This window comes from Xiphophorus couchianus, chromosome 13 (assembly GCF_001444195.1).
Source record: "Xiphophorus couchianus chromosome 13, X_couchianus-1.0, whole genome shotgun sequence".
NCBI classification, from domain to species: Eukaryota; Metazoa; Chordata; class Actinopteri; order Cyprinodontiformes; family Poeciliidae; genus Xiphophorus; species Xiphophorus couchianus.
Genome location: NC_040240.1, coordinates 22,799,885 through 22,814,157, shown reverse-complemented (window position 1 = coordinate 22,814,157; position 14,273 = coordinate 22,799,885). Strand labels below are relative to the sequence as shown.

Here is a 14,273-nt window from a genome sequence, read left to right as displayed (position 1 = left end):
GGCGGGGTACACCCTGGACCAGTGGTCATTGTTCCCCAAAGTTCTCCAACTGACAACAGTCTAGGATGGTGTTAACCAGAATTAGGAGGTTATTTGTGATATATTGTGCAGCTCCACAAAAAACTAGGCTTACTTTATAGAGTTTCTTCTGTTCTAGTGTGCTGTCGTAGCTTTAAATGTTCTCTAGTTGTAAGTATTGAGCTGTTGTTGCCTTTTTTCCTTTCCTGCCATCTTTCTACTCATCACATGACTGACCCTTGTCATCCCACTCTCCCCTCTTTTTCTTTTCTCTCCTCCCTTCACCTTTTCCCCCCCATACACCCTAACATACCACACCGGCGCCGCCAATAGGACGAGAAGTACTGGAGCCGGCGTTTGAAAAACAACGAGGCGGCCAAGCGCTCGCGAGACGCACGGCGACTGAAGGAGAACCAGATCTCGGTGCGCGCCGCCTTCCTGGAGCGGGAAAACGCCACCCTCCGGCAGGAAGTGGCCGACATGAGGAAGGAGCTAGGCCGCTGCAGAAACATCATCAACAAGTACGAGAGTCGGCATGGAGACTTGTGAAGACGGAGGAGGACGACAAAAGAGGGGAAGGATCTGGAGAGGAAGAGGAGTTGAGAGAAGGGTACGACCCAACAACAGCAGCACTTTAGTTGAAGTGACGAGGGGGCAAAGCCGGAGTAGATCTGCAGTAAGCGCTGTGTGACACCAGGCGCAAACATGGCCTGTTTGGTCCAGTTTTAGCAGGATGCCACGACAAAAAAAGCGCAGTGATGCCACTTTACCCCAGTTTGACTCTTCATATTTGCTGTTTCACTGAATCCACACTCTGTACTGTACGGTCACACCGCATCCGTCCCCTCCGACGCTGTGCTTGCGCCCGGTGTTGCACTGCGTTTTTTGCAGGTAGTGCATTCTGACCTGCTGCTCTGGCCAGTTCAAACAGGGTGTTGAGTTCACAGTATGCCAGTGAAATGTCACTTTTTAAGCTCAAGGCATGGACACAAGCCAGGAGAGATCAGAGGTGTAATTGTTTTATGGGTTTTTTCTATAACTAGTACAAAAATCTTATATTTTTGAACTGGGCAGGAAGGTAGAACTAGTCCAGCAAAATGGTGGGGGAGGAGGATGAGGAAGATGTGCAGGGTTTTCGTCCAGAACGCAAAGAGATTTTGACAAATGATTACTGTATATTTTTCTATTAGCAGAGATATTAAGGAGGAGGATTTTAGAGACAATCTTTTGTACATTTTATATATTGGGGAAGGGGCGGGGATTTCAGCTGGACAGTCACGGGGCCACATATAACTCTTTTCCTCTCAGCTGATTATTGCTAGTAAACAAAAAGATCTATTTTCAATGTTACGGAGCGGGTTAGTCAGAGGAAGATGTGTAACAGAGAATGTATCAAGGTTGAATCAGGTATTTCACACAGACAAGGCGAGGTAACTCAGTAATGATTTTTTTTCTTTACGAGAAAGGGCGATGGAAGCATGACCAGAGGAAGAAACAAAACCTGTATAGCTTAAAGAAACTTTAGTGTTTGTTTTTTTCCTTGTGAGCTCGGTTTGAGCACTTGAGTTGTTTTCTTCTACTTGATTCTGTGTCTGACTTTTAATAATCACAGGGCTTTTTTTTTTGTCAAGGTGAAGGAGAAAAGGAAAAAAAAAATAATAACACAGGAAGTAATTAGCCATCCAAACAGCTGGATGTGAGCAGATGTTTGAGAGCAAAGAAAAATAGAGCAGTGTTTTGCTGGCAGGTTTGCATTTAATTAGGAGAAGAGCTGCTCACGTGTATTTTCTATTTACTCCTCAGTCATGTCCAGGAAATGTGCTAACTGGTTTAGGGTTGTGACTGAAAATGTCAGCATGCAGACACAAACAAACACACCGACACGCCCAGTCCTCTCCCTTATTTGAATCTTTATTGTTGTTGGTGATGTTGTTATGGACTTCTATGGTGCTGACCTGATCCTCCACCTGACAAACACACACACAAACAGACAATAATCATATTTACACATATGCAAACACACATCTGAAACACATTACTGAACTGCCTATACATTTTCTTTGTCTTTTATTCTTATTTTTAGTTCACATTTTCTTTCTTTTATTGTGTATCGTAATGAAAACTCCTATATAGATTTACACACAAACACTTTATCTATACCTCTCCTTCAAACTTTACCCAATGAGAAAGAGAAACGCACCCTACTGCTACTGTACCATACAACTGTACTATTAAATATTAAAGTATTCACTAGATATATATATGTGTATACGATATATGCTTGAATTATGTGATTATAGTTGTAACATACATAATTGAATATATTGCAGAAAAAAAACAAGATTTCTCTCAGGTGTTTCTTTTTTTGTCTGAGGTATAAAATCTGTTTGACTATGATAATAAAAACAGGAGCAAAAAAAAATCTTTCATCAAAAACCAGATTTTTGGAGGGTTTATTGGAAGAAAAAGTTGTAGTCTAATGTTTAGTTGTTATTTTAGTCCAGTTTATAACCAACTCACTTCAATATTTCAGAGAAAGTTAAACAACAGGCCTCAGGACTTTTCACTAATCCCCACAGTTACTGTTGCTCTGCCTGTCAAGCTCTGGATTCAGGAATGAAATAAAGGCTTAATATGAAAGTTGACCATGAGGTGCTGCTACTTTTTGTTGGTAATCATGAAAAAGAAAAGAAGACTATAATTTTTTTATATTAGTACTAGAAGATGCACACTTTTTACCATTGATATTTCTAGTGATTATGTTTTAGATCCACCATCTTATCCAAATATTTGTTTCTGACTCCAATAAAGCCCCGCTTGGTCAAAGCTCAATGCTAACATGCTAAAATGCTAATATTGAATCTCTTCCCACTGACACTTGACACTGAATCAGCATTTTAGCTAAAAATAAAAAAGTTTTTCCTATTTGTTTTATATTTAACTGTTAGCTGGGAAATAAATTCAAGACCTGGATCTCATTTTAAAGAGAAATGTTTTGTTAAAATAAGAAGGTTTCTCATGTTTAAATATTGAATGACAATAATAGCTTTATTGTCTGATTAAAGATATTAAAATATATTAAACATGAATAAAATATTTCAGATTAAGAAAGAATCAAGATATTCTTTTACATTTTCATGTTAGTGATACTGCCATTATCACCACCTTCAGGCACTCAATCAGGTTTACAGCAATTTCATCTGTGCTGTTTTTTACAGTTTTTCTACATTTTATTCAGATATAGAAGAAATTAGAAAATTGTTTATATAGATAAAAGTACAGTTAATATGGTGGAACCAGATGGTAATAAAATTCTTCTAATATGATAATGAAAAAATAGTTTGAAGTAGAAGGACATTTTGGACATTTTGTTTTGCTTCAACACTGACATGCTATTTCAAACTTTCGGAATCAAAAAGTTACAGTCTTTCTAAATGCACCACAATGTGGTGCATTAAGTCCAAAGCTTGACAGGCATCTCGTTGTGGTCCATTACACGCTAACAGAGGTAGGGATGTTGTGAATCATTTTAGAACTGCCCAGTTCTTATTTACACATAGCAACTGTACCATTTTTTTACCTGCTATATAGTCACAGTTGTAATTATTGCTGCTCTTGTATTTCTTTTAAATAGCTTCCTGCCTGTTTTCTTTAGGAGATGTTGTGTTTTGATTTTTGGCACATCACCCTTTGATTCCCAACAGCAGCTTTTATTTAATCTGCAGTGAGTATGTGTAAACCTTTTTCTTGTCCTCTTTTTAAGGTAATATTTCTAGTCTGACACAAACTTTTGACTATAAATCCCCATACAAAGGAATCTCAAAGCTTCTTCCAAGTGCATATGAAAGTTTCTGTTCTTTCTTGAGATATCTGGGATTTCTGATTTCCTTTCACACACCTTTCAGAAACCTTTTGACAGTGCTATTTTTCTATGTAATTGTGTTGTTGAGCGTGTTGCAATTTTCTCTGGTGGGTGTTTGAGCCCCAGTTTTCACATGGAGGCAGCAACAATTTGCTGTTGTCGACAATGCGGGTAATACTGACAATAATGATGATAACAATAATGGACACAGCCTTGATATTTCTTCTCAACTTTGTGGATTCTCAGCCAACTTCTCCTTGTCGTGATTGACTGTTATTAACTACAAGCGCAACTCCAGCCGGACTCCTCACTAGTATTGTGCGCAGTCCACAGCGTTGATGGCATATGTTGGTATTTTTTTCTCCCTTCAGACACAAATAAAGGCTAATCCCTATTCACTGACAAAACTTCTCAGGTGTCTTAATGTGTGATCAAAAAATGAGCTCAAACCTTGCGACAAAACTTCCCTGACTATTATAAACAGTGTGTAAAGTGTGTGAACCAGGAAACTATTGAATTATCACTGACTTCACAGCAAAAAGAAAAAAAAGACAAAGGAAAATCATCTGACTGGTCAACCTATGAAACACATTTCAGGTTTATGGTTGTGATTAGTGTGTATCATAGTGCTAAAGTAGAAAGACAGCAGAAGGGGTTTTGCAGAACCAATTAATGCAAAATGGATTTGAAGGCCTTTTTCAAACAAGAAACAGTCCCTCAGTCTACGATAAGAAAGATTATTCACAAATGCTAAACAATTAAGACGTCTGCCAGTTTTCATGCCAGTTCTCCAGTTGGCTGCTAAAAGCTGTTAAATCATGAGGGTACTTGGTTTTTCACAAATGGCTTTTCTATTTTTTCTTTAGTTTTGATGGCAGGAATATGTTGTATACTTGAGGTCAGATCCTAATATATACAGAGAGAATACAGGGAAGATAATTTTTCCTTTTTATTGTGTACTAGAGAGTTTTTATTTCACTCAATGAGTTAATTGACTTATTTACACAAAAATGATCAGGGCATACTGCAAAGACTAACACTGTGCTAACTTATGAACAAAGTATTAATGATGTTTGTTAGAAATGATTGTTTTTGGCTTTTTTTTGCTGTTTCCAAATGTTTAAATTTATTTTAGAGATTTACGTCTTCAGTTCTACCACAAGACATGTTTTTATTTTTTTTTTGCATCTTTATCTGGAATGCAGGGCTATTTCTGAGAGACTTATTTGTGTTTGTGTTTTGTAACATCTCCTAAATTTATTGTTGAAAAGTAGGGTACTAGATTATAAAAAAAGTGCTTTTTTTGAAATAATCTAAGTTATAAAAAAAAGATTCAGCTAAATCTTCTTCACTCCCTCTTCTTTGACTTTTTTGGATCCACAACATGGAGGAAATGTTGCAGGTAGTATACATCGGCAGACCATTGGGAGGCACTCAGACCCTTCTGACAGAAGCTCAGACCTGCAGAGAATCTGCAGACTGTGTCTATTTGTTAGCTTTGTCTCCTCGTCTCAGTGCTGCCCAAAGTCTGCGCTTACATGGGTCCTTTTTCATTCGACGCGTGTGTCTCTGTGCGGATGCATGCCCTAATGTGTGTTGCCATGGCTACTGCCATGAATTGTGGGTGTTTCTCAGTGAAACCCCTCCACTTAAGTTCTGCAATGTACACCGTCCCAAATCATTTGCCGTTTGTGCGTGTGTGTGTGTGTGTGTATGTGTGTGTGGGAGAGAGGACAGCGTCACCACCTGTATGTGGTGGGTTGTGTCAGCTGTTGGGGGATGTTGCTTTCACCAGCTCCCCCACAGCATGTGGCCATCACCATCTGCCCAAACTGGTGTCGATATTCAGGTCCAAATTAAGCAGAACCGTCTTCCGTTTTCCCTGCATTGTTTAGCATTATCTCACCGGGATTAGCCTGGGCTTTTACCTCTGCCCACTCAACGGGAGACGGGGCTGAAAAGGCAGGTTTTATATGACAAACCAGCACAAGATGGCTTATAATTGTAAGGTGAACGAAAAATTATACCTTGTTTCTAAAATCTTTTACAAATGATAATCTTAAACGTGTGCTGTGTATTTCAGGAAATTGTCTAAAGATATTTTTTTAAATTAACAACTTATTTGAATATAAATAGACTCACAATTTCCTTTCTCTTAGAGGAATTAATATAATGATGGACATGAAAAGAAATATTTATTAAAGTGATTCCCAAGGATGATTAGCATGAATTAAATTATCAACTGAAAGAAAAGAGACAAAAGAAAAAATTCTTAAAGGCATGACTTTACAATTGACACATTTTCTTTTGTCATCCACTTGTTGACTTCTCCAGTTTTTAAGAAACACTGCAAAAATATGCAGGCATGGGCAGGTCTGAATGTAGGGAAAATAGCAGGCAGGGAGTTTGCAACAAATGCTGACTTAATAATATGTATTCTATGAAGGCATAAAGAGTGAAGAGAAACTGTAATATAAAACATAAACCAAGTTCGCTGTACTTTAACTACTTTTACTTTTACTTTGTTCAAATGTATGTATATATATGTCACAAATTTTCCATTACCTAGGATCAAATTCTCAAACGTAATGTTGTTGCGCAACACCCCCCCCCCCCCTCCTTTCTGTCTCTACTCTCTCACTCTCGTACTTCCTCTTCTGAGAGGGGAGATGTGCTACCAGCTCTCCGTCTAACGGGTCCGTTGAGTTTCCTAAATCTGCTGGGATTTACCCTGTCCAGAACTGAAGTAAACTCTGTTTAAGCTGGTTTCGAGAAACGATTCGCCTGGTTATCTGACGGCCTACATCCAGGTGTCCCACCCTTCTTCCCCCTGTGAATTAGCCAGACTGAGCAGCCTACAGCCAACTAGTTTCACAGAGCACACCTGTTAACGGTCGCTCGTTCTCTATTTTACAACTTGCATTTGTTATTGAACCAGGTAGGTTTTAGTAACTCGGGCGAGTCCCAAGGATGATGTTTTAAATATGGGCTACCAGCAACCTAAAAACATTTTCCACTTTTTCCTCTCCAGAATCAAACATCATAGCTATTTTACAACCATCAAAGAACTTTAAGGTGACTCATTAACTGAATGTCCACAACATCTTTTAGATTTTCTTTATGCTAAATATTTTATTAGTAAGGCATTTTTGCAAGGGTCAGTACAGCTTAATTCAGTAGCAGAAATAATCAAATAAGTAAAATCAATCATCTAGTCTATCTTTCCCTACTGCTGACACTGAGAACTAAAAAAGGGAACCTTTGAGAGAGACGGACGGAGCCTGGCGCCTCGAACCCCAGACCTGGCCCGACGACGAAGAAGGTGTCGCAGCAGGAGGAGGAAGTTGATCGACGAAGGCAGGGATCTCTGTAGGTCCGATGAACTTCTTCTCCGCATGGATGGTGAGGTCACACAGGACTTGGTGCTGGCAGGAAAAAAGGCACCAGTTCTTCTTCCTTGTCTTTGTCTTCATCTTTGTCTTTGGGGTCAGAACCCAGCCGATGAGAGAAGTGCGATTCGAAGCCACAGATTGTGGGCCAGACGGGTTGGTCTCCATGTGCAGGACAGTCTCCGGCTCCGTGGCCCCGGCTCTTCTTCAGCTGCAGAGTTCTTTGTCCATCTCGATCTTGGCTCGAAGCTGCCCGGAGGATCCAACAAAAGGTTCCTCTTTTGCACCCACCTTATATAGGGTTTATCCACCCTTTTGGTGCGTTTTCATTGGCTGTCTGCTTAGACAGATGATCTCATATCCGTCACTGTCTTAAGAGACATCATGTCATGATGTCTGTGCTAATGTCTCAGGGTTGCTCAACCTCCTATGTCCCTTGCCTGCACAACCCTTCACCTACTCTCTACCTCCAACATATCAGTGATGTTTAATTGCAGTTATACAACCTTTTACACCATTTCAAGTTTAATGTCAAAATCACATTTATATCACATTTATTTTCTTTAGCTTCTCTGATTTAGCATTCATTTATAATTTTATAACCATAACTTATTAATTATTCTTATTATAATCTTAATGTGAGTTATTACAGATGTTTTTCTGAAAAGAAACCAAGAATAATCCATGATTCTAATTATTTGATACCAAAGTTACAGTTACTTGTTTTTCTTGTAAGTGTTCTCACAAATATAAGTGTAAGTATTATTACAAGTAAATCAATATTAATATAAGTATTTTACTTTGAATCTTATCAAATTACTCAAAATGTTTAGATTTAATTTTTTAAAACTTTCATGCTTTAAAATAGTCTCAGCTATTTTTATAAATCTGCAGGCTGGAAACTTCCTCTTTTTCCAGGAAACCTGCTTTTCTTGTTTCATGAATCTCTCTGACTGACTATGATTTCTTATGATTAGATAGAAAAAAGTAGAATTAAAGCAAAGTTTGCATGAGACAAAAACAACACACACAACCAGATTTATTTTATTGACACTTAAGTCTACTGTTGGGCCTTGATGTCACTTGAGTGATTCATTTTAAAGATAACTTTATTTATTATTACTGTTAAACTAAAATCTCCAGCATGGGGAAATGGGATGAGCTCGGATTTTCTTGACAGTAAGTAAAAGTATGAACAGCGGGGGGCAGCAGATTACCAAGAAGCTGTGGCTGTCAAACCGCACACACTCCATCAAACTAAAAATAGACACAGTCATATATGTTTATGTATTTATGTTTGTTTTCACCGTTTGACTTTAAATCTTCTGTTTTAGCACAATTAGGACATTAGCTAATGCACATTTCTATGTGCTAATGCCAGAATAACGTGAGATATTTTTGGAGAGAATTTCTTTAATCATCTTGCTGTCCTTGTTTAAACTATGAGTTCTGGTCAAATATTTGAAACATTCTCCTACCAGCTGCTCACAATGGTTTGCTGGAATTTTGGTCCACTCCTCCTGGAAACTGATATAACTGAGTCAAGTTTGTAGGTCACCTGGCTTGCGCAGACCTTATTTAGTTTCTATGGTATTTAAGTCATAGATTAATTACCATAACTTATTTAAAATAGGGTGTTGTGGTGACCACTCTAAAACATTAACCTTTGCTTTCCAAGAAGCCACTTTGTTACTGATTTGGTGGAATGATGGGTGAATTTTGAAGAAACATTTTTCTTCACCTTGTGGATGATGTCTTGCAAAGTTTCCTCAGTTTATAAAACATAATGACTTGTCATCATAATGTCATCTACTTTAAGAGGTACACTCTTCCATTTACAGCAAAACACTATGATTAGCTTTAAAGGTCGTTTCTCTCCAAATGTAACAGTAGTAATTATGGCCAAACGTTCATTTTGAGTATCAACAGATCACACAATGTATCTTTTCACATTGTTTTGGCATTTAACAAACAGAAAACCAAATTGAAACTATCTGGGTATGTCTAACTGCACTAAAAAGGGAAATGGTTAGCATGGGCTAATGCAAAATGATTTTCTTCATGCAGTAAATGTGAATATCTGGACAATTCTGAATTTAATTTTGATTGAGCCGTTCTGATTTTTCTTTTCCCACCCCATGTTTTATTGTATTTCTGTAAAGCAGAGAAGAGTCGCCAGTGATTATTTGGACCTGCAATTGGGAAGGTAAAAGGAGTCTTTGTTACTAAATATTGAAAAACTGTCAGGACATTTTAAATACAGACAAAATAATAAGTGGTGATTTTAACTGTTTTCCAATTTTTAATAATTGCATTTGAATTTCCACAACATAATGGCCTTAAAAGTACCAGGACAAATTTTAGCTCTACTTTATTGTCATTAGATTGGAAATTATTACATTATTTTCCACAAATGTCATCACCACAGAGAATTTTATGTTTTTCTTTATATTTAACCCTAAAATAGGTTATTTCAAATCACAACAAATGTTTTATACAAAATATTTTTTTCAAAAAGTTAAAAGTTGTCTTTTTCAAAAGTTTTTTGGCTCCGATAAATGGGGGACAAAAATGTCTCTTTAGATTGAAAGGACTACTGACTCCAATCTAAAGACAGCTCAGTTTGAAACTCTCATTAAATTGACACCATTTAGCTGAGTTTTATGACCAAGAATTGGGTTCAAGTGCAAACATCTGATAAATTTGGCCATACAACTCTGAATCTCTGGAGGAATTAGACACAAAGTGATATAAAAACAGTCTGTTGGGAACAGATTTCAGAAAATACAAGAAGTTTGCAGAAGCTATTTCTGCTTGTTAGACTGTTACTAGCAGGGGCTGACGCAGCAGTTGGAGTTTGCTTTTAAAACTTTTACAGCACTATTGCAGGCTCCCAAACTCTCAAGTCAAAGCTGAAATGTCTGTTGTAGTGAGAACCAGTTTAATGAGTATCTACACCATTCCTAAGCTGATGGAATCTTTAATAAGTATTGAAAAAGAAAAGTGACGTGTTTTAACACTACTCCTCGAAGAACAACTTGTGCACATTGTGAATCTATTTGTAAATGTCTCAATTCACACATTAACCCCACAACATATTAGAGAAGGGCTGCAAGCACGACCCATTACTTCTGCAAAAAGGAGTGAAGTATCTACAGTAAACCAAAATAAACTGCATCTATTTCACATTTTCACGTAGATACAAGGAACAAAAAAGGCAGACTATTTCATCAGACAGACATTTTCAAAAACATCTTGGTCATTTTGTTTAACCTTGTGTGGACAGCAGGTCAGATTGCAGCTTAAATGTCACATCTGTTGCTGCTGCACTCTTCATCTCACTGTGAGGATGTTGCTCCGAATGTCCCTCTGAGGCTCCCTTTGCCTTCAAAAACAATCAGCTGCTTCTCCAGCTGATCCCAACCAGCAGTCAATCACAAACCGACTCCAGGTCTAAACCCAAGAGTTCCTTTGTCTACATTCAGGGATTTAGAAACTGAGCAGTCCAAATTACTTGTATTACTTCTACTTTTTTTGTTTTAAATATAATACGTGATGCTTTAATCAGGCTTTACAGTTATAGTTTGTGAGCCGTTTAATCTTTCATGATTATTGTCTTTGCAGTGTTTAGAAGGAGTTCCAGACAACATGCAGGTCATTTCCTTACTTTTTACAGTTTTAGTCGTTTCATTTTTTTATTCATGGTGGGATCCATCTGCTCCAGATCCGTTCCACACAGAGGGAGGGACAGTTTCTGAAGACATTTCCTACCTGCTGTGACAACAGATGAGGTAAAGTAAATAAATCTACATAATGTCTACCAGGAGAAAATGATTTTATGGAGCACTAAGTCAATCTTGAACCAAATGTCACTATTTGGTTAAAGAGCTATTTCTGTTTAATCAGAGGTGATAAACTTAAAACTGCAGAAGGCAACTTTTATAAAAATGTTTTTCACATATGGGTTAAAACTAAGTAAAAAAAAAAAAAAAATCATTCTCGTCCGGCTCCTCTCAGTGATCTTACTCACATCTGCACAAATGTGTGAATCTACCAATTAGAGCCAGGAGGAGGGACTTAATGCTGTTAGTCAGCTGGAGTATGTGCTTGTCGACCCCCAATCACAGGCTTTTTGGGTTGTTTCTCTCTGCAGAGAAATTATATTATCATGACATAATGATATTTTTAATAAATACGTATAAAAAACATATTTTTATTATGTCATAAGTTACTAAGCATATATATTTACAATAAAACCAACTGACCAACAGATGGTTATTGTTGCTGTAAGCTGTAAAATCTCTTCAGCAGACTCCTCTCATAAAACAAACTGGAAGCTGGACGCGGTGGGGCAGGAGGGGATGAGAGACTGGAATCCAGTCATAAATATTAAAGTTGAGTGACCCCAGAAAGACATCAAGAAATTGTGAATTTGCAGAAAATTTGGACTGGATTATGTTGCAAGTTACTGTCAACAACCACACAATAGTGAAATATGAAAAGCAAATCCATCCATCCCTCTATTGTTGATCCGTGCAAGTCACATCGGGGGGCTGGTGCCTATGATCAGCCTTCACTGGAGGAGCGGGAGGGCAGACCATGGACAGGTCACTGGTCCATCACTGGGCAGCACAAAGACACACAGGACAAATAATTATGCATGCACACACACATATCTTAAAGCAATTTCTATTGTCCAGTCAACCTAATAGTCCTGTTTGTGGACTGTGTGAAAAGCATAAAGAAAACTGTAAAGCTAAAAAATGAGACGGTCAGGAAGGCAGAATAAAGAAGAGAGACCTGGGACTAGGCAGCAGTTGTGAGGCCCACGCTTCCCCTCATTTCTCCCTGAACATCGCTTTAAATATCATCTTTAATCTTTTGCCTTCCTTGTCACCATAGTTTTGCCCCACCTGCAGCTGGTTTCATGTTCAGAGGAAGTCTTTTTAGTTTGTCCTCTAAAGTTTCCTGTTGTTGTTGACTCTTTATCATACCTCAAATGGAACTGGTGAAAGATAAACTGTGACAAATATTGGGTCTTGAATTGTTCAGATCTTTTTTTCCAACGTTACCCCAGAAAGCATTTTCAGTTGATATGAAATAAATATCACAAATGACGAGTGCGCTGACAGTCAAAATGGTACTAAATACATGCACGCACCCACGCCCACACCCACACAGCTCTTATAGTGCATCCCGGTTCTGGTGGTGTGTTTGTGTGACAATGAAGCAGACAGTGAAATGTCAGCTGCAGAATACTGATGAGAGAATCAGGAGCTCTGATATAATTGTCTCAGGCCTGCTGCATTGTTGGAACTCGATCCTGAGATCTCAGAATGGTGGATTTTTCATAGCAATTTCACTGATGAATGCAGCCTTGTGGGCCCAGATTGAGGCTGATTGTTGTAATGCGGATGTTCATCTTCACATAGGGGACGTGTATTATGTTCATGTGGATCTCCACTCAGCACTATCATGGAATATTTCCACTTTCTTTCTATGCTACGTCAGGTTGGAGAAAAAAACACATGAGTTTTTATGTTTCAATTGTTTCTTCCTTACATTTCTGAACTTGTTAGAGAATAACAATAATTTTATAAGAGTTAATAAATAAAACATGTCTCTGGGTTTACGTGTCGGTTTTATTTTTTTAAATCATTTATAAAACATGATGTTGCATTAAAATCACAGTCCTGGTTGGAGATTTTATCAGTGATACACAGTTTGCATTTTGCAGACTTTGCAGTTTGATCTCTTTGGCCACGTTGCCTGATTGCACCTAAAATGATTTATTCCTGCTAGGAATTTATCAAAGAACAACATCTTTAGTATTTATAAGGGAATTCTTCTGCTTTTATGACATCCTATGAGTGAAATTCACAGTGAGAATCTTAACGCCAGCAACGGCATCTACTCGATTCATATTCTCCAGTTTGTGCGCTCTAACCAACCGCAGAATTTTAATTGGGTTAAAATTACTTTTGAAAACAGCATTTTTAATTATCTAACACCTTGGTTTTTGTAATGCACTGTATTTCGGGGTCAGACAGACTGGCCTCTACGCCTACAGCTTTTTTTCAAATTACAGCTGCTCATCTTCTAACTGAATCACAGCTGTGAGGATCATTCCTGTGCTGGTTGCTCTTTATTGGCTCCTTTGAACAACACAATTGATTTTAATATTCTTTCCCTTGTTTCTAAATGTCCTAATGTCTTCACATCAACTGACCAGCTGAAGCTCAGAGGTGATTGGATGTTTGCGTCTTCCTTTGTGATGACTCATCTTTTTTCCTTCTTGTTCAACACAGCATAATATTTTTGTTCTTTTATCTGAGTTATTGTGTTGTGCAACATTTTTTGTATCTGTTTTTAGTTTCTTAATACACAGCACTTTAGTCAACCATTTATTTTTACATGGGTTTAATAAAAAAATTGGATTAGATGAGTCTTCAAAGACTTCTTAAACCTTGGTGGACTTTCAGATATGCTTGTGATCGTTGTCCTGTTTGAAGATTCATGAAGCCAAAGCTCCATCTTTCTCATACAGAACAGGATGTTTTCTTGGGATTTCTTGATACTTGACTGAATCTTTATTGAATCTGCAGGTTTCCAGTTCCAGAGGAAACAAAGAAGCTGCAGAGCCATACTTTCCAGGCTGCTGTTCTTTTCAGTCTATTTTTCTACATATGCTGCTGATCCATGCAGCAGAAAAGTTTCAGCTTTGATTCTCTTTTCCACAGAACTGAATTCCTAACCTTCCGGCTTATATACATTGTGAGCAAACAGGAGCAGACTTCTCTTGTGATTTTGGCAGAGTAGTGGTGTGAGTCTCGAAGCCTGCAGCATTTAATCTGTGCCTTACTGTGGAAATTGAAACCTCAGTAGTTGCTGCTGCTAAGTGTTGTTACATTTGTTTTAATTCAATGTTTAATTTTAATTTGACCACTGTAGACCTAATTTTAATTTCTAGCAGGTTTGCAACAATCTTAGCTGCATAGCAGGTC

At 37.9% G+C, this 14,273-nt stretch overlaps 1 protein-coding gene across 1 annotated transcript in view; it reads left to right on the top strand.

Annotated features, from left to right (window-relative positions):
- Positions 1–4,287, top strand: part of dbpa (D site albumin promoter binding protein a) — a 40,777-nt gene extending 36,490 nt beyond the window's left edge. Inside the window, exon 5 of the mRNA XM_028036161.1 lies at positions 352–4,287. Within this exon, the coding sequence (XP_027891962.1) occupies positions 352–567 (216 nt within the window). The 3' untranslated portion in view covers positions 568–4,287. The remainder of the gene's footprint in view (positions 1–351) is intronic.
- The last annotated feature ends 9,986 nt before the right edge of the window (positions 4,288–14,273 follow it).